Raw genomic sequence first — 21,608 nt, 5'->3', positions numbered from 1 at the left:
CCCTGTCTCATGGTATCTTGGAGAACCACACTCCTCTCCCTTCACTCTTGCAAAGTTTATATCAGAATAAAGCAACATATATATATTTACAAAAGCCTATTTTAGATGTCTCTAGTATATATTATTTCTTGCTGTTTCCTTCCTCTCTCGACTTCCGTCATATTTTATTCTCTTGTCTCTGCACTGGAGCTTCTTGAGATTCTTCACTCGACTCTCCCTGTTGGTCTACCTGTAATTCTTCCGAACTTGAGAGTTCTTGCTCGGTCTGTCCTTGTATTCCAACTCCTAAATGCTTCACCAGGGTTCTTAGCTGAATATTTCCTGTCGTCTTTAAAAACCAGCAGTGTAGCAGGGTAGGCCTAGGTAAAGAGGATTTTATGATTGTAGAGAGCTTGTGCAAACTGCTGCATACGTTTCCTGTCTTGAAGCGTTTCCTGAGAAAAGTCTCACCTTTTGCTGTTTAAACTGCAGGTCTGCTTTCTGCTGGAGTGATTTATAAATTTGATCTCTTAACTTCTCTCTTGTGAATGCCATAATTACATCCCTGGGAAATCCAGAGCCTCCTCGTGATGTGAACACCCGGTGCAGTCTCTCAATTTCATTCTGCTCAATTTCAATTCCTTGTTCTTTGAGCCATTCTAACATCTCCTTTTCCAGGTCCTTATTCCCAATGTCTTCAGAAATACCAGAGAATTTTAAATTCCTTTGTGCTGTCTGTCATTCATTTGTGAAATTCTTTTTGTCAGAGATTCTATTTTGTTTATGTTTGCACCAGCTACCTCTTTTGCATGTTCTGATATTTTTGTAACTTTTTCTACTGTAGCAGTCATTCTTCTCATCTCTCCTTTCAAGTCTTGCATATCAGTGCGGACATTTGCTTCCGAACGCTGAATCATTTCACCCAGCTCCTTCAAAGACTTGGCCATCTTGTTAAGTCCTTCTCAAGTCTTTCCCAAATAAATAGATAAACCACCGTTTTAACCACTAACTCACCCCAATCCAGGACTTGGACCTAAGCCCAGTTTTCGGTGAGTTATCTCAGCTATCAGTTTGCAGAGAGTTATTTGTTTTTCAGGCTTTTAATTAGTAAAGTTCCAAGAGCGAGACGGGTGTGCGTCTACCCACGCTGATGCATGCGCAGTTCTCCCCCCCCCCCACTGCCCTTATGATTGCAAGATAGAGTTGGTGCCAGGGGCCCAGATACCCACCAGTCACCTCTATTCCATGTCAGAGACAGAACTAGCCGAGATGAGGGAGTTCTTGCAGAAGAATTTGGCAAGTGGTTTTATTTGGCCACAGTGATCCATGTGACGGTCATCTCCAGGCTTGACTACTGTAATTTGCTCTACGCGGGGCTGCCCTTGAAGCTGACCCAGAAACTCCAGAGGGTGCAGAATGCTGCAGCGAGGCTCCTCACGAGGTCTCTGCCATGGGAGCATATTCACCCAGTGCTTTTCAAGCTGCACTGGCTCCCGGTGGAGTACAGGGTCAGATTTAAGGTGCTGCTTTTGACCTTTAAAGCCCTTCACGGCCTAGGACCCTTCTACCTATGAGACCGCCTCTCCCGTTATGCCCCGCGGAGAGCCTCAAGGTCCATAAATAGCAACACCCTAGTGGTCCCGAGCCCTAAGGAAGTTAGATTGGCTTCAACCAGAGCCAGGGCCTTTTCAACTCTGGCTCCGGCCTGGTGAAAAGCTCTGCCTCATGAGACCAGGGCCCTGTAGGATCTGATTTCTTTCCGCAGGGCCTGGAAGACAGAGTTGTTCCGCCTTTGGCTTGGAGCCAATTTGATTCCCTCCCTCTCTTTCTTTTTTCCTTTCCTTCTCCTCCTGCGATGAGGTTACATTTTAATATTTTAATGTTTCAATATTTTAATGTTGTATTTTAATTTTGTTTTTAAGTTGTAATCATTCAACTTGTTTTTATTATTGCTTGTAAGCTGCTCTGAGCCTGGCCTTGGCTGGGGAGGGCATGGTATAAATAAAAATTATTATTATTATTATTATTATTATTATTATTATTATTATTATTATCTGACCAACGAAGGCACCAGGGGGAGCCCCAGTTTTCTTTGTAAGCAAGAGGGACACCCCAGAAAAAAAGGCTCGTTGTGGATTATAGGAAGACCAACAAGCTCATGATTCCCAGCCGATACCCCTTGCCACGTATTGGGGCTCTGCTGGAGAGGTTGAGATCAGCGAAAATTTTCACCAAGTTGGACCTGAGGGTGGGCTACAACCTGATACATGTGAGGGAAGGTGGCGAGTGGAAGACGGCCTTTAATACAAGATATGGGACCTTTGAGTACCTACTGATGCTGTTTGGGTTGCAATCGGGCACAGCCATCTTCCAGGCCTTCATCAATCATGTTTTGGCAGACTTGCTAGACAGGAACGTACTATCTTACCTCAATGATCTTTTGATATACTCAGAAAGTCCTGAAGAGCATTTGCGATATGTAAGAGAGGTGTTGCAATGGCTGAGGGTGAATAGGCTCTACGCCAAGTTGGAGAAGTGCCAGTTCCATGTGACAGAGGTGGAATTTTGGGGGTATCACGTGTCTCCTGGTGGGGTGCATATGGATCCAGTGAAGGTGAGGCGGTGTTGGAGTGGCAGAAGCCTAAGACAAAAAAGGACTTGTAGAGGTTCTTGGGCTTCTCTAACTACTACAGGAAGTTCATGCCTAACTACTCACAACTCACCCTACCTCTCACTGACTGCTTGAGGGGCAAGAAGCTATTCGTCTGGATGAAGGAGGCTTAGTGAGTGTTTGAGAGGCTCAAGGATATGTTTGCCGTGGAGGAGTACCTGCACCACACAGACTGCAAGACAACGGAAACAGAGACAAATCAGGTGGTCACAGTTCTTTGCTCGCTTCATTTTCCGCTTACAATATGTACCGGGTCACCTGAATTAGGCCCAGGAGTATGTCAGTGCATGTGACACTTGCCAACGAGCAAAAACACCAGCGGGTCTTCTGCAACCGCTTCTGACTCCGCAAGGACCTTGGGAGGCGATCACGATGGATTTTACCACAGACTTCCCATCTTCTCAAAAGCAGACAATGAACTGGGTCATGGTGGACTTGTTCACGAAAATGGCACACTTCTTGCCATGCCCAAAGCTGCCATTGGCACAGGAAATGACCCAGATGTTTGTAGACCACGTGTTCAAACTGCATGGGCTGCCGTCGCGAGTGATTTCAGACAGAGGAACACAGTTTACCTCACAGTTTTGGAGGAAGCTGATGCAGCTTTTGGAAGTCAAAATATGTCTGACATCAGTGAGACACCCTCAAACCAACGGAGAGTCAGAGAGGACCAATGCTATATTCCAGCAATACCTTCATTGCTACATGAACTACCAGCAAGAGGACTGGTGGACAAATTGGGACTAGCAGAATTCGTGTATAACAAAGCAGTACACGTGTCTACCCAACAAACACTGTTTCTGGACAACTATGGACGACATCCGAGGGCGTTACCAGAACCAGAGGACACCTTGTTGATGCTGGCAGCAGAACAGTTCATAGGGGAGATGCAGGCGTTTCATGAACTACTGAGAGAAAAGCTGGACGCAGCTAAAAACGCATATAAGAGGAATGCTGATGAACGTAGACAGCAGGGAAAAGAGATCAAGGTGGGGGACAAGGTGTGGTTGTTGGCCAAGGACTTACCAACAAAGGGGAGGTGCAAGAAGTTAGAGGCAAGGCAGTTGGGACCATTTGAAGTTGTAGAACAGGTAAACCGTGTAGCGTTCAAACTGAGATTGCATGCCTCGATGAAGATGCACCCTGTATTTCACAGGGCTCTCCTGTCACCATCCGTTCCTGCACATCCCTACCAGGAACCTTAACAGACACCTCCTCCCCCAGTCATGGTGAAGGATCAGGAGGAGTTTGAGATCCAACAGATTTTAGATTCGAGACTGTGTAGAAGACAGTTACAGTATTTCGTGTCATGGAAAGGTTATGGACCTGAAGAAAACTCCTGGGTAAAGGTAAAGGTAAAGGGACCCCTGACCATTAGGTCCAGTCGTGACCGACTCTGGGGTTGCGGCACTCATCTCGCTTTATTGGCCGAGGGAGCCGGCGTACAGCTTCCGGGTCATGTGGCCAGCATGACAAAGCCGCTTCTGGCAAACCAGAGCAGCCCACGGAAATGCAGTTTACCTTCCCGCTGGAGCGGTACCTGTTTATCTACTTGCACTTTGACGTGCTTTCGAACTGCTAGGTTGGCAGGAGCAGGGACCGAGCAACGGGAGCTCACCCCGTCGCCGGGATTCGAACCGCCGACCTTCTGATCGGCAAGTCCTAGCTCTGTGGTTTAACCCACAGCGCCACCCGCATCCCAAAACTCCTGGGTAGGAAGCCAGAATTTACACGCCCCAGACCTGCAGTGGCAGTTCCACCTTAGGTTCCCCCACAAGCCCACAAGGTTCCACAAGGAGGAAGAGGACGACCTTAGTGAAGAAGAAGCTGAGGAGAGTGGCACATGGTAGGCACCAGAGCAGAAAGAGCCCTCCGAGACAGGCAACGAAGCCGAGGAGGAGGAAGGGGGGCTTAGAGGAAGGGGTTATGTCAGCTTCGTTCCGGAGCTGACAGAGGCTGAGAATGAGAACAGACAAAGAGAGATAAGGACACTGGAATGTGAGCTGGAATGCGAGAGGGAGGAGGGGCAGCCTAGCGCATGGCTTCAGAGAACAGAGAGCAGGCAGCAGATAGCAATTGATGGAAGAGAACTGCTGGGAGGTGAAGTGACGCATCGAACACCTCCAATGTGAATGCGTGTGGCTACCCACTCAGAGGTCATCGCCTTTCACGTGGCCACACGGGTGGGTCCGCCTATCATATTGGGCATGAGCTGGTTGGCGTTGCACGATCCGGTGGTTTCCTGGCACCAACGGTCCCTGACGTTCGTTTCGATGCACTGCATGGAGAACTGCCTGGCTCAAGGGCAACCTCGGCAAAGTGAGGGCAGGAGGGCAGCAGCATACAGAGCGGGGACGAGCGAGATTCCGTCGTGTTACAGGGATCTACAGGAGGTGTTCAGTGAGAAAGAGGCGGATGCGTTGCCGCCACATCGACCATATGACTGTCAGATCAACCTGGTCCCGGGGGCCACGTTGCCAGTGGGGAAAACCTATTCCATGTCGGGGGGAGAGCTCAAGGACCTAAAGGAGTTTATTGAGAAAAACCTAAGAAGGGGGTTCATCCGGGAGTCCAAGGCGGCAGGGGGGAGCCCAGTGTTCTTCGTGGACAAGAAGTCGACTAAAGAACGGAGACTTGTGGTGGACTTTAGAACCCTGAACAGCCTGGCGGAACTGGTGGCTTTCCCAATGCCGAGGATCGATGACGTTTTGGCACGGGTGCGGAAGGGGAAGATTTTCACCAAACTGGACCTCCGGGGGGCTTACAACCTCATCCGAGTATGAGAGGGGGATGAGTGGAAGACCACCATGTTCACCCCGATGGGGGCGTTTGAGTATTTAGTCATGCCCTTCTGTTTACAGTGCAGAAGTCGCTGTTTCCAAGCCTTCATGCACCACGTACTAGGACCTTTGCTCTACAAGAACTGTGTTTGCTTTTTGGACGACTTGCTTGTGTGCTCAGAAGACAAACAACAGCACATGAAGGACGTACGTCAGGTACTGAGCAAACTCAAGGAGCACCGCTTGTGGGTCAAGCTGGGGAAATGTCAATTCCACACAAAGGAAGTCGAATTCCTGGGGTACCGACTGTCGGACAAGGGGTTGGCCATGGATCCGGAGAAAGTGAAAGCGGTGGTGGAATGGGAGAGTCCCAAAACCAGGAAAGATGTTCAGCGTTTCCTGGGTTTCAGCAATTTTTACAGGAAATTCATAAAAAAAATTCGCAAAATTGACGGCGCCCATAATGGACTGTCTCAGTGTCAAGAAGAGGTTTCAGTGGATGCAGGCGGCCCAAGAGGGGTTTGAGAAGCTTAAGAGGGCTTTCGCTTCGGAGGAGCAACTGATCCACGTCGACCCTGCTCAACCACTACGGGTGGAGACAGATGCGTCGGATCGGGCGATAGGGGTGGGGCGGCTGCAGCCAGATCGAAAGGGGGAGTGGCGACCGTGTGCCTTTTTTTCGCGGAAACTGAACAAATCAGAGCAGAACTACACTATCTATGATAGGGAATTGCTTTCGATCGTGGCTGCTTTCAAACAATGGAGGCACTTCCTGGTTGGGGCAAAGCACCAAATTTTGGTGTGCGCTGACCACAAAAAATTTGGAGTACTGGCGTACGGCACGGGTGTTGTGCCAGAGACAGATAAGATGGGCAGAGTTCTTTGCCAACTTCAACTTCAAGATCCAATATGTGCCGGGAGAGCAGAATGCAAGGGCGGATGCGCTCTCCCGGAAACCTGAGTATATGTAGAGGAAAGAGAGAGGTTTCATAGGGAAACTGGACTAATGGTAGCAAAGAAAGTGAAATATTTGGGGATCAATTTAACATCTAAAAATGTAAACTTATTTAAAGATAATTATGAGAAATGTTGGACAGAAATTAAGAAAGACTTAGAAATATGGTCAAGCCTGAGACTTTCCTTGTTAGGTCGAATTGCTGTTATTAAGATGAATGTCTTGCCGAGAATGTTATTTTTGTTTCAAACATTGCAGATTGTGGACAAAGTGGACTGTTTCAAGAGGTGGCAGAAAGATATATCTAGATTTGTCGGGCAGGGCAAAAAGCCCAGAATAAAATTTAAGATATTAACTGATGCAAAAGAAAGAGGGGGGTTTGCCCTGCCAGACTTAAAACTGTATTATGAATCAGCGGCTTTTTGCTGGCTGAAAGACTGGCTACTTCTTGAGAATACAGATATTTTGGACTTGGAAGGGTTCAATAACAGGTTTGGTTGGCATGCATATATATGGTATGACAAGGTAAAGACTCATAAAGGTTTCAAGAATCATATTGTTAGGAAAGCACTAGATAATGTCTGGATTCGGTATAAAGACTTGCTGGAAAATAAAACCCCCAGGTGGTTGTCACCAATGGAAGCAAAGGAAGTGAAAAAACTTAATATGGAATCCAAATGGCCAAAATATTGGGAAATTATAGAACAAGAGGGGGGGGAAGTGAAATTACAGAGTTATGAGAAATTGAAGTCTAAAGTAAGAGATTGGCTTCACTATTACCAAATAAATGAAGTATTCAAACAGGACAGGAAAATTGGCTTCCAGGTGGAAAGATCAAAATTAGAAACAGAATTGTTAGAACCCAATACTAAGAATTTGTCAAGAATGTACAACTTGCTGTTGAAATGGAATACACAGGATGAAATGGTTAAATCAGCTATGATTAAATGGGCACAAGACATTGGTCATGACATTATGTTTGCTGACTGGGAGCAGTTATGGACCACCGGTTTAAAGTTCACGGCATGTAATGCCTTAAGAGAGAATATTATGAAAATGATTTATAGGTGGTACATGACCCCAGTCAAGCTTGCAAAAATCTATCATTTGCCCAATAACAAATGCTGGAAATGTAATGAAACGGAAGGTACTTTCTATCACCTTTGGTGGACGTGCCCAAGGATTAAGGTCTTCTGGGAGATGATCTATAATGAAATCAAGAAGGTTCTTAAGTGTACCTTTCATAAGAAACCAGAGGCTTTTCTCCTGGGCATGGTAGGCCAATTGGTGTCAAGGAAAGATAGGATGTTTTTTATGTATGCTACAACAGCAGCAAGAGTTATTCTAGCAAAGTATTGGAAGACACAAGAACTACCCACGCTGGAAGAGTGGCAGACGAAGGTGATTGACTATATGGGACTGGCTGAGATGACGGGCAGAATCCGTGACCAAGGAAAAGAGACGGTGGAAGAAGATTGGAAGAAATTTAAACTTTATCTCAAGAACTGTTGTAAAATTATTGAGTGCTAAAATGTCATGGGTAAGGCAAAGCAGATTTGCAGCGATAAATGATTGGGTAAGAGAAAAAGGTTAATGAAAGTGAATTATAAGTAATTGAGATTAGGGGTTGCTGAAAGTTTAAAACAGGGATGCAGAAAAGGGAGGCATGGGGAAGTCGTTGAAATTGGGTTTAAGAAAAAAAAAGGTTATGAAATTATACATGTTTATATGTTTGTTTGTCTTTGTATTGTAAGTTGTAATGTGTTATAATTTATGTTGGAAAATCAATAAAAATTTATTAAAAAAAAAAGAGTATATGATGGGGGAAGGTCCTCCGGTGGCAAGACTGATGTTCCCTGAGAGCAAATGGATGTGCGGGGGGACGTTAGTCAAGGACGATGAACTGATGCAACTGCTCAGAGACGATGTCTTTGCCAGACAAAAAATGGGGGAGTTAAGAGAAAAAGGGGGTGCCGAGAGGGGTTTTGAAGTGAAAGGGGGGCTACTGTACCATAAAGTGGCCTTGTATGTTCCAGGAGAAAACCTTCGGGGCAGAATTCTCAAGCAACTCCATGACAGCTGCACGGCAGGGCATTTTGGACAGCATAAGACCATGCTACTGGTCACACAGGAATTTTGGTGGCCAAGGGTGAGAGAGGATGTAAAGGAATATGTGCGAGGGTGCGACACATGCCAGAGGGCCAAAGGGGAAAGGGCAGCGCCAGTGGGGTTGCTGGAACAGTTGGCCACACCAGGGAAGCCATGGGAGGTTGTAGGGGTGGATTTTATCACTGATCTGCCCAGATGTAAGGGTAAGACCGCGGTCATGGTGGTGGTGGATCTCCTGACCAAAATGTGCCATTTCGTGCCCTGTTCGCACGCAGTGACGGCAGAAGAAACAGCCAAGCTGTTCGTAGAGCATGTGTTTAGGTTGCATGGGGTACCTGCACAGGTGGTTTCGAACCGGGGGGGCTCAATTTACCTCATGATTTTGGCGCAAACTCATGAGGCTGCTCCAGGTGGAAGTGAGCTTTACGACGGCTAGGCACCCCGAGACCAATGGGCAAGCGGAGAGGGCGAATGCTGTTTTACAACAGTATTTGCGGTGTTATATAAGTCAGAAACAGAACGATTGGGTGGACAAACTAGCCCTGGCAGAGTTTGCTTACAATAACACGGAGAATATATCCACTGGGATGACTCTGTTCTTTGCCAATCATGGGCTTCATCCAAGGGCTTTCCCCAGGAGGGGGGAGGAGTTGTGGAGTGTTCCCGCTGCCGAACAGTTTGTGGAGGAGATGGAAGCGATCCACAGACAGCTGCAGTTGAATTTGGAAAGGGCTAAGGAGTTGTACAAGAAGGAAGCCGACAAACATCGGCGACCGGGGGAGGTTATCAGGGTTGGGGACAAGGTGTGGTTGTCCACGCAAGGATTGCCTTGGAAAGGGGGCTGCAAGAAAATCAAGTCCACGAAAGTGGGGCCCTTTGAGGTTATCCAACAAATAAATCCAGTGGCGTTTAAGCTCAGGTTGCTGGAGAGCATGAGAATCCACCCGGTGTTCCACAGGTCACTGCTGTTCCCCTACAGGGAGGGGGGAAGGAGGCAGGGTAGTGGGGAAGGGGAAAGCCCACAACTCAAAATGGAGGAAAGGGAGCAGTGCAACGAGGTTATGGAAATACTGGACTCTCGTTGGAGTAGGGGGAATTTGGAATATTTGGTGGCTTGGGAAGGGGCCCCGACATCAGAGAATACTCGGAAGACAGTATTTCTGACAAGGAACTGGTGGAGGAGTTCAACAGATTTTTCCCTGACAAACCCAAAAGCAAGGGTAGGTTCTTTCAACAGGTGTTCGAAACAACAGACGACGAAGAGGAATTCGAAGGTTTCCCAGCATCGGATGAGGAGGAGGAAGAAGATGAAGGCGTAGACTGGGGAACACCAGGAATTGGGGGTTGGAGGGGGGTGTTTGAAGAGACGGATGAGGAAGAGGGTAGTTTTGCTGGCTTCTCCCCTACCACCCCAGAGGAAAGAGATATGGGTACAGTCGGGTCTCCTAAGCGGGAGGGGGCCTTTGAGGAGGGGGTGGATGTCAGGGAGAGGCAAACGGGGAAAGATTTAAGGGGAGAAACCAGCACTTATAGAGAGGCGAAAGAGATCATTAGCAGTCTGTCGTCTAAATCTAACATGATGATTCTAAGTTTACTTTAATCAATTATCCATAGTTGACAAACGTGTCACCCTAGCCTCACTCTTATTGTCACTTGCATTCTCCAGTGTCCATTGTGTACTGAATCAAGTCCCACTACACAGCACTAAAATTCTGTGATAAATGTATTCTATAACTCCCTCGTTTTTAGCTCTCTGTGAATCTATTAAATTGATATTACTAGTAATGGTGTAGTAGGTGTTTTTTTTACTCCCATGAGATGTTTGGGTGAGGGTCTGCAATACTTAGCTAACTGGGAACCACTGGCATACAGGGTTTGTAAAGTTTACTCAATACCTTTGCCAAAAAGGATTAGTGGTTGGTATTGGGTGCATCAATAGAGATGAATGTCATTGGATTTTGTTCCAGGAGACCTTGCAAAATTGAAAGCAGCCCTCTGTTAATCTAGTCTTGGTAATAAATGCCAGTCCAGTTTTCTGTTCTACTACCAAGCTGTGGATGAGTGAGATCTTACTCTGACCCGTACATCTTTCTACACTAGCTGAAAAGAGTTGTTAGATACTTAAAGGGAACCATGAACTGTCTTAAACTGCCAGCTGACAGTGTTGCTCGGCTTTACGTTCCTGCAAGTCCTTTTGAAGCTGAACTAAGCAGCACAAACCATTTAAAAGAATGCCTTCAGCCTCTTCCAAATCACTGCATTCACTAGGTTAGAGAAGCAGGAAGAGGAGCCTTTCTGCCTCTGCAGCCTAGTGAGAAGCACCAGTCACTCACCTGGACAATGATGTGGAGGAGTACATATGTAGATCTTTGGTAGTTGAGAAAATTGCATGGCAAAATATATTTGGAAATGGAAAGAATCAATTATGTAAACAGAATCTGCAACTTTTTGGAATGCATGCCATTAACAAATGTTTCTGCAGAAACTTACGTGAATAAAGCCTCTATTCCTGACAGCCATCTCCATTTCTTTGTTGCCGGGTCTTGAAAGTCTCCAAACCAAAAAAACCTCTGACGCTTTTGTACTTGCCTGTTTATAAAATACTAGAGTAGGGGTGTTGAGAAAGAACAAATAAAATCTTTTAAGACAATGTCCCTTTCTCTGGGAGACTATAGCCCCTTACAGAAATTCAACAGGCATAAAACAAGCACATTTTAAAAGGAGAAGGTGTCACATTTGAAGACCCAATCCAAATTTTGGCAGGAAAGTGATCAAAACTGTACATTGTATTCCCATCACCAATAATAATTTCATATACTGGATGTGGTATTGTCCCCCTGATCAAAATTATGATGCTGATGGTGATGATGATGATGATGATGATGAATGATGAAGATGATGGTGATGGAATCAAGGAAGCATCCCAAAGAGGAAATATTGTAGTGAAGGGGAACTTCACCTGCCCTCACCGAGTCTGGCTACATATGTCTTCCAGTCATGACACAGAGTTATAATTTCCAGATACTGTAAATGACTGTGCCAGAGAACAGTTGGTCTTGGAACCACCTGGCAGGACAGTGACCTGTGTGTCAAATACTCCAATTTCTGCATCCATGTTTGATGGTTGGTTCCAGAGACACTGGAATCAGTCCAGTTATGGTATGCTTGATGGCATGATGATGGGATCTCACACATGTCTATGCCCTGCAGCACCCCAGTAGCCCCTCTGCCAGGGCTAAGGGGCTGGGAGAGGGATATACCTTGCAAGCTCCTCTAGAGTCATCTCCATGATACTCTCCTGCCAGAAGGTTAGCGTGGTGAGGGAAACGTTTGTTTAAGCACTCAATACATCTCAAAGAGCAGAGGAAGAATTTACAGAGAATCCAAGAGATAGATGCCTCTGAAGTATCTACACCTCCTCCTCCTTGAAGATCTCCTTCCTTACTGCCAGCTTCATTCTATTAGAGCTCAGCAGCTCCAAGAAACCTTAGTTAGCCCCAGATGGTAGCAGCTGCTCCCTGCCCCACCCACCCTTGGCTTGACTGATGGAGTTGCTGTCTTGGCTGCATACAGGTAGATGTAACCTTCTTAAATGGATAGTGATGATAAGAACCCTTTGACTCAAGGAGATCCCCTACCTTTTCCAATACTTGGCCTTGATGCTCACCTGTTCTTCCACTGTTTCCATAGAAATGAGCTTGGCGCCTTCCCTCTCACATCTTTTTTGTGAATCAGCCCATGAAGATTGGTCAGGAGAAAGGAAATACATTGTCCTTTGATATATAAACCAACCACCATTCAAGTTACCAATAAGGAGGTCTTTGAGTTAGGCCAGATATGGAGGAAGAAGAGAAAAAGAAAACAAAATAGGGAATTCAATTTCAGCTTAAAATTCAAATTCAAGATAGGGAATTTGATGGGAACCACTTTGTATGCCTGTGCAGATTTCAATTATTTTTGTTAAGTTCATTTCTGTCACCGCATGGTAACATATATTCATCTGGGAAGCTCAGAAATCTTAAAACAAGAAAAACATTAACTCTTCAACCCATGTTGATGCTGCAGTAAATACCTGGGTGGGCATAGCTGGAACAGGGAGTGCAGTCAAGAGCCTCACCTACTTGTTTCCACCTGGATACTTAGGGCAGCATCAGTGCAGACTTGAAGGTTGGGAAGGGGGAGTAGCTGTGGTTTATCAAAATTCTCTTTCTCTCTAGAAGCTCTCTGTTCAGTTGCAGAGGGGGCAGGAATCTAGTGTGTGTGTTACTGGCATTGGGCAACTGGGACCGAAATGAATTTGTATCTTCGGATAAAGAGAAAAAAAGAGGGGTAGTTTTATATATTAAAAGCAAAATCGAATCTCAACAAATCTTCAAAGATGAAGAAGGGAGGATCATAGCAGTCCGGATCAGATGGCAAGGGGAAAATTTGATAATTGTCAGGATCTATGCACCTAATGGAAACAAGACTGATTTTTACAAAACTTTGGAAGAAAAACTATTTGAGTATATGGATCAGAAAATCATAATAATGGGAGATATGAATGGAGTGGTTTCATTGGAAATGGACGGACTAAGAGATGGAACGAGTAAAGAAGGAAAATTACCTAAGACTTTCTTTTCAATGATTAAGAACTGTAATTTGATTGATATTTGGAGACTTAGACACCCATTGGAGAAACAATTCACTTTCTTTTCCGAACTAAATCAGTCAATGTCAAGAATAAATCAAATAGGGGTTTCAAATGAATTGACACCAAGAATTCTACAAATTGAAATTCAACCTAAAGTAATTTCCGATCATAATCCAATAAAATTGGAACTAAAAGGCTTTGAGGAAAGAACTTTTAGATGGAAAATTAACGATTATCTTCTAGACGACCAAAGAATTGCGGAAAAAGCACAAAAGAAATTAACTGAATATTTTGTTGATAACATCAATAAAGGTACAAAGATGAGTGTAGTATGGGACGCAAGCAAGGCAGTGATGAGAGGTTTCTTTATTCAGCAGAATTCATTGAGGAATAAAAATAGAGAAAAAGGGGAAAAAGAAATTTTAAAGCAGATAATGGACAACGAACAAAAATTAATTAAAAAACCAAATAATTCGAAAATAAAACAAGAAATTGAAACTTTGCAAACTCAATTTGCAATGATAATAAACAGAGAAGTGGAATGGAATATCAAAAAGTTAAGACAGAAAAACATTGAATTCGCTAACAAATCAGGTAAATGGCTTGCCTGGTAAATCAAAAAGAGAAAGGAACAGAATACGATTAGTAAAATTACCGTGAATGGCGAAGAGATAGATAATCCAAAAGGAATTAGAAAAGGATTCTTGGACTTTTACAGACAACTATATAATAACAGAGAAAGGAAGAACATGTGGAAAATAGAGAGATTGTTAAAAGAAAAAAAGGTGCAGAAGATCCCGGCAGAGAAAAAAGACCAACTGAATGCCCCTATGGAATGCGAGGAGATAAAAGAGACTATAAAGGAATTGAAGAGGGGAAAGGCCCCGGGACCAGACGGATTTACATCAAGTTACTATAAAGAACTGAGAGATGTTTTGACAATCCCATTGAAAGAAGTTATGAATAATATTCTGAAAGAAAGAGATGTTCCAGAAACGTGGAAAGAAGCATATATCACATTTATCCCCAAACAGGACTCGGATTTAACACAGGTCAAAAAGTATAGGCCTATTTCATTGCTGAATACAGATTATAAAATATTTGCTGGGATTTTAGCGAGAAGATTGAAAAGGATATTATTAGAAATTATTCATAAAGACCAAGTGGGTTTCCTTCCAGGCAGACAGATGAAGGACAATATAAGGAATATAATTAACATTTTGGAATATCTGACTGCCAGGCATGAGAAACAAGCTATATTAATGTTTGTGGATGCAGAAAAGGCCTTTGATAATATAACATGGGACTTTATGTTGAAGAATCTGGAGCATATGGAGGTAGGGAAAGAGTTATATATTGGAATAAAGGCAATATATACAGAGCAGAGAGCTAAATTGATTGTAAATAATGTGACTACGGAAGACATAAAAATATCTAAAGGAAGTAGACAGGGATGTTCGCTCTCGCCATTGTTATTTGTAATGGTCCTGGAGGTCTTTCTAAATGCGATTAGACAAAATGAATTAATAAAAGGGGTAACAGTTGGCCAGAATGAATATAAAGTTAAAGCCTTTGCTGATGATCTGGTAATAATGATTGAAGAACCAACAGAAAGTGTAAAAGAAGTATTGGAGGAAATTGAACAATTTGGAAATGTGGCAGGGTTCAGATTAAATAAGAAGAAAACTAAAATAATTGCAAAAAATATGGAGCAAAGTATGATAGAAATAATGCAACAACGAACAGAGATAGAGGTGGTGAAAAAGGTAAAATATTTAGGAATTTGGTTAACTCCTAAAAATATTTATTTGTTTCAGAATAATTATATACCGGTCTGGAATGGAATAAGGAAAGATCTGGAGGTGTGGGGTAGAATGAAACTATCCTTCTGGGGTAGAATTTCTACGATAAAAATGAGCGTTCTTCCAAAGATGTTATTTTTATTTCAGATTATCCCAATACTAAAGGGGGTAACGATTTTTAAAGAGTGGCAAACAGTGATTTCAAGGTATATCTGGCAGGGCAAAAAAACAAGAATTAAATTTAAGTTACTAACAGACGCGAAAGAAACAGGTGGTTTTGCCCTGCCAGATTTGAAATTATATTATGAAGCAGCATGTCTTTGCTGGGTGAAAGAATGGATAAAATTAGAAAATAAGGAGTTACTAGATTTAGAAGGTTTTGATAACAGATTTGGATGGCATGCGTACTTATGGTGTGAGAAGAAGACAATACCATATTTTTTGCACCATAACACTCACTTTTTTCCTCCTAGAAAGTAAGGGGAAATGTCTGTGCGTGTTATGGAGAGAATGCCTACGGGTGGCATGCCTACGGATTTTCCTCCTCTAAAAACTACGTGTGTGTTATGGTCGGGTGCGTGTTATAGAGCGAAAAATACGGTACATAAAGGCTTTGGGAACCACATCTTCAGGAGTTCGTTAATAAAAATATGGGATAGGTATAAAAACCTATTAGAACCAAGAGTTCCACACTGGTTATCTCCGTTAGAAGTTATGACTGTAAAGACAATTAATATGAGAGGTAAATGGATTACATATGGTGAATTGATAATTAAAGAAGGAGGAAATTGGAAATTAAAATCATATGAACAAGTTAGAGAACATGTTTATGATTGGTTGCATTACTTTCAGGTTAATGAAATGTTTAAAAAAGATTTTAAAGAAAGTGGTTATGTAGAAAAAGATTCAAAGTTTCAAACAGAGATAATAAACAATGACTGTAAAATTCTGTCAAAAATGTATAAGATATTGTTGGAATGGCACACGAAAGATGAAGAAGTTAAATCGGTAATGATACAATGGGCCAAGGACTTTGGTTATAATATACAATTCTATGATCGGGAAAAATTATGGAAGGAAAATTTAAAATTTACCGCATGTACGGCGTTAAAGGAAAATGTTATGAAAATGTTTTATAGATGGTATATCACACCGGTAAAATTAGCAAAAATGTTTAAGACGTGTAATAAGTGTTGGAAATGTAAAGAAAAAGAAGGAACGTTTTATCAGAGCTTGCAGGGCAGCAGCTGAAGAAGGAGCAAAAAGGGTTTTCTTGTGTGTGTGTTTCTTTGTGGCTGATTAGCTGCTCTCCCTGTGCAAAGGTCAGAGGGGGCAGGTTTTCTGTTGAGGCAGGTGATTAGCTGTGGGAGGAGCTTATCAGAGCTTGCAGGGCAGCGGCGCGTGCCTAGCGGCGCGCACAGTTTGATCCATCTTTTAGATTTAGAGGAGCTAGTCTCAAACGTTTGTTGGGGGAGACCTAGGTTTTTTTGGGGGGGAGTTATTTGTACTGTCTTCACGCTTTTTATGATGGAGGACCACTGTAGCCACCCCCAACGACACGTTCTCAAGATGGAGTGTGAGGGAACAGCTGCAGTCGCCTGCGGTTCCTGTGCAATGTTTGCCATCTTGCCAAAGGTTGCAGGCAGCTTTACCTGCAGCAATTGCATGTTGATTGCCCTCTTAGAAGACAAAGTCCAGCAACTGGAGGAACGTGTAGCTACGCTCCAAAGAATTAGAGAGCTGGAGCTCTTCTTGGAAGCAACAGAGCACACCGTCTCCACCAAGGAGGAGACAGGGGACTCCCCTGAGAAGGAGGCTAGTTCACCAACACAGGTGCCAGATATATGGAGAAACGTGACTCAAAGAAGTAGGAGGCCCAGGGTTCGCTCTGATTGTTTAGAAATACACAATCGCTTTTAGGTCCTATCCCCTAGCATGGAAGATGAAGAGCAGACTCCATTTGAGGATCTCTCCCTCGTTACAGTCGATCAGGTATATGAAGACGAGCAGCAAAGTCAGTCCTCAGGGAATGTGCAGGCAACCTTGGAACGGACAGCTCACGGAAGAACCCCGACCAGACCTAAGAGGAGGCGTGTAGTGGTGATAGGGGATTCCCTACTGAGGGGAACAGAAGCAGTGATCTGTGGGCCTGACAAGATGTCTTGGGAGGTGTGCTGTCTCCCCGGGGCTAAGATCCAAGATGTAACTGAACGACTGCAAGGAATCATAAAACCCACTGACAAATACCCCTTCCTCTTGGTTCATGTGGGAACCAATGACACTGCAAGCAATAGCCTCCAGAAGATCAAAAGAGACTACGAGGCTCTGGGCAGGAAATTGAAGCAATTAAATGCACAAATTGTCATCTCATCTGTCCTCCCAGTTGAATGGCGTGGCCCAGGGAGAGAGGGAAAAATAGTGGAAGTGAACAGCTGGCTTCGCAAATGGTGTAAACAGGAACGGTTTGGATTCTTAGATCACGGACTGCAGTTTTTTGAAGATGGACTTCTGGCAAGCGATGGACTGCACCTCACAATGGTTGGGAGGAATGTTTTTGCCAAAAATCTCAGAAACCTCATCAGGAGGGCTTTAAACTGACTAATGTGGGGGAGGGAGACAGTGCTCCTGAAGGTAGGAGTCTATCAATTGATGAAGATGATCATCCAAATGTCATAGACCAAATGGAGCAAACAGCACGCAGACCTAGTGGAGGGAGGAAAAAATCCTTAAATAAGAGACACGGGGGAATGATTAATGGACTTCAATGTCTGTACACTAATGCGCAAAGCATGGGAAATAAACAAGATGAGCTTGAGCTCTTGGTACAGCAAACTAAATATGACATAATAGGCATCACTGAAACCTGGTGGGATAAGTCCTACAATTGGAATGTAATAATGGAGGGATACAATCTATTTCAGAGAAACAGACCAGACAAGAAAGGAGGAGGAGTGGCGTTATATGTCAGGGATGTGTATACCTGTGAAGAGATCCAAGATTTAGAACCTCAAAGCCAAAGTGAGAGCATTTGGGTCAAAATTAAGGGAGAGAAGAATAACAGTGACCTCATTGTGGGAGTTTACTATAGATCCCCAAGCCAAACGGAGGACATAGATGATGCCTTCCTGGAACAGATGGCCAAGCATGCAAAAGGAAGGGAGATAGTAGTAATGGGGGACTTCAATTACCCGGATATTTGTTGGATGTCAAACTCAGCCAAGAGCATAAGGTCAAACAGATTCCTCACTGGCCTTGCAGACAACTTCATTGTCCAGAAAGTGGGAGAAGCAACAAGAGGAACAGCCATTTTAGATCTGGTCCTAACCAATGTTGATGACCTGGTTAGTGAGGTAGAAGTGGAAGGATCATTAGGCGCGAGTGATCATGCTCTTCTGAAGTTTACTATACAGCAGAAAGGAGCAGACAAGCATACTAGGACTCAATTTCTTGACTTTAAGAAAGCCGACTTCATAAAACTTAGGGAAATGCTGGGTGAGATCCCATGGACAGTCATACTAAAAGGAAAGGGTGGCTGGGAGTTTGTTAAGTTTGTTAAGAGGGAGATAGTAAAAGCACAATTTCAGGCAATACCAATGAGACGGAAACATGGAAGGTGCCTAAAGAAGCCACGGTGGCTATCTAAAGAACTTTTAACTGAGTTAAGATTAAAAAAGGATGTTTACAAAAAATAGAAAAGGGGGGGGGGACCACCAAAGAGGAATTCAAACAAATAGCCAGCACGTGTAGACACAAAGTCAGAAAAGCTAAAACACAGAATGAACTCAGGCTTGCTAGAGAGGTTAAAAGCAGCAAAAAAGGCTTTTATGGGTATGTTCGTAGCAAAAGGAAGAACAAAGAAACAGTGGGGTCACTCAGGGGAGAAGATGGTGAAATGCAAACAGGGGACACAGAAAGGGCTGAACTCCTCAATGCCTTCTTTGCCTCAGTCTTCTCCGATAAAGAAAACAATGCCCGACCTGAAGAATTTGGAGCAAATGATTCAGCAGAGGAAACACAGCCCAGAATAACTAAGGAGATAGTACAAGAATACTTGGCTAGTTTAGATGTATTCAAGTCTCCAGGGCCAGATGAAATGCATCCAAGAGTATTAAAAGAACTGGCAGATGTGATCTCAGAACCACTGGCAGTCATCTTTGAGAATTCCTGGAGAACAGGCGAAGTCCCGGCAGACTGGAGGAGGGCAAATGTTCTCCCTATTTTCAAAAAGGGGAAAAGAGAGGACCCAAATAATTACTGCCCAGTCAGTCTGACATCAATACCAGGGAAGATTCTGGAGCAAATCATTAAGCAAACAGTCTGTGAGCACCTAGAAAGGAATGCTGTGATCACCAATAGTCAGCATGGATTTCTGAAAAATAAGTCATGTCAGACTAACCTGATCTCGTTTTTTGACAGAATTACAAGCCTGGTAGATGAAGGGAACGCAGTGGATGTAGCCTACCTTGATTTCAGCAAGGCATTTGACAAGGTGCCCCATGATATTCTTGTAAAGAAGCTGGTAAAATGCGGTCTTGACTATGCTACCACTCAGTGGATTTGTAACTGGCTGACTGACCGAACCCAAAGGGAGCTCATCAATGGTTCATCTTCATCCTGGAGAACAGTGTCTAGTGGGGTGCCACAGGGTTCTGTCTTGGGCCCGGTCTTATTCAACATCTTTATCAACGACTTGGATGATGGACTCAAGGGCATCCTGATCAAATTTGCAGATGACACCAAACTGGGAGGGGTGGCTAACATCCCAGAGGACAGGATCACACTTCAAAACGACCTTGACAGATTAGAGAACTGGGCCAAAACAAACAAGATGAACTTTAACAGGGAGAAATGTAAAGTATTGCACTTGGGCAAAAAAAAAAGAGAGGCACAAATACAAGATGGGTGACACCTGGCTTGAGAGCAGTACATGTGAAAAGGATCTAGGAGTCTTGGTTGACCACAAACTTGACATGAGCCAACAGTGTGACGCGGCAGCTAAAAAAGCCAATGCAATTCTGGGCTGCATCAATAGGAGTATAGCATCTAGATCAAGGGAAGTAATAGTGCCACTGTATTCTGCTCTGGTCAGACCTCACCTGGAGTACTGTGTCCAGTTCTGGGCACCACAGTTCAAGAAGGACACTGACAAACTGGAACGTGTCCAGAGGAGGGCAACCAAAATGGTCAAAGGCCTGGAAACGATGCCTTATGAGGAACGGCTAAGGGAGCTGGGCATGTTTAGCCTGGAGAAGAGGAGGTTAAGGGGTGATGTGATAGCCATGTTCAAATATATAAAAGGATGTCACATAGAGGAGGGAGAAAGGTTGTTTTCTGCTGCTCCAGAGAAGCGGACACGGAGCAATGGATCCAAACTACAAGAAAGAAGATTCCACCTAAACATTAGGAAGAACTTCCTGACAGTAAGAGCTGTTCGATAGTGGAATTTGCTGCCAAGGAGTGTGGTGGAGTCTCCTTCTTTGGAGGTCTTTAAGCAGAGGCTTGACAACTATATGTCAGGAGTGCTCTGATGGTGTTTCCTGCTTGGCAGGGGGTTGGACTCGATGGCCCTTGTGGTCTGTTCCAACTCTATGATTCTATGATTCTATGTGATACCATGAGATACTGCTGGGATATTGTTGTGCTGCAGTCAGTTCTTCTTCTCTTTGCCTCTCTGTTTTTTCCTGCAGCTGTTCATTCCTAGCCCTTTGCTGCAGAGCATTCCAGAACTTTTCTTGTTCAGGTTCTGCTTCTCCCTGATTGGGCACGACAAGCAGCCAATCAAGATTCCACACAGAGCGTATACCTAGGAAAGCTATCTTATGGAATTATTATTATTATTATTAGTATTATTATTATTAAAATTCCTTATGATTTCAGGCAGCAGTAGCTGTGTGAGCCAACAGAAAGGAGGACTGATCAGAAATTGTTTTTTGTTGTATTTCTATTTTAAAATTCTTGTTGCTAATTCACTTGAATTCCAAACATGGTCGATTCTTGCGGCCCATTGGTTAGGTTCTGAGAAGAAAGTGAATTGTTTATCTATTGGATGTCTTAATCTCCATATATCCACCAAATTACAACTTTCTACTAAAGAGAAAAAAGTCTTGGGTAGTTTCCCTTCTTTGGAATCCATTTTCCTTCCAGATCTGTCCATTTCTAGGGAAACTACCCTGTTTAAGTCCCCCATTATGATAATCTTTTGATCCATGAAGTCAAATAGTTTCTCTTCTAAAAGCTTGTAGAATTCTGTTTTACTACCATTTGGTGTGCAAATGGTACCTCTAGTTACGAACTTAATTCATTCTGGAGGTTCGTTCTTAACCTGGAACTGTTCTTAACCAGAGGTGTGCTTTCACTAATGGGGCTTCTTGCTGCTGCTGTGCCTCTGGCACACAATTTCCATTCTCATTCTCATCCTGGGGCAAAGTTTGCAACTCAAGGTAAGTCTTCCAGGTTAGCGGATTTTGTAACCTGAAGTGTTTGTAATCTGAGGCGTTTGTAACTCAAGGTAGCACTGTATTATTATTTTCTCGCCTTGCGTTGTACCCTGAACAGTGATCATCCTTCCTCATCCTTGAAGATCTGCTGTACTTCATATTTGTTTTTGATGTACAATACCACGCCTCTCTTTTTACTTTTGTCTGATGAGATAAATTCGTTTCCTAATTTTTTGTTGACA

At 43.8% G+C, this 21,608-nt stretch overlaps 2 protein-coding genes across 2 annotated transcripts in view; both read right to left on the bottom strand.

The window, feature by feature from the left end:
* LOC128420553 (CD209 antigen-like) overlaps nt 1-21,608 on the bottom strand; it is a 128,316-nt gene that overhangs the window by 24,279 nt on the left and 82,429 nt on the right. The window contains exon 8 of the mRNA XM_053402154.1: nt 12,162-12,313. Coding sequence (XP_053258129.1) covers nt 12,162-12,313 — 152 coding nt within the window. The remainder of the gene's footprint in view (nt 1-12,161; nt 12,314-21,608) is intronic.
* Nucleotides 1-21,608, bottom strand: part of LOC128420556 (CD209 antigen-like protein A) — a 188,593-nt gene that overhangs the window by 133,227 nt on the left and 33,758 nt on the right. The window lies entirely within an intron of this gene.

Source organism: Podarcis raffonei, chromosome 9 (assembly GCF_027172205.1).
Source record: "Podarcis raffonei isolate rPodRaf1 chromosome 9, rPodRaf1.pri, whole genome shotgun sequence".
In the NCBI taxonomy this organism is placed as follows: Eukaryota; Metazoa; Chordata; class Lepidosauria; order Squamata; family Lacertidae; genus Podarcis; species Podarcis raffonei.
This window is presented reverse-complemented; position numbering and strand designations above follow the sequence as displayed.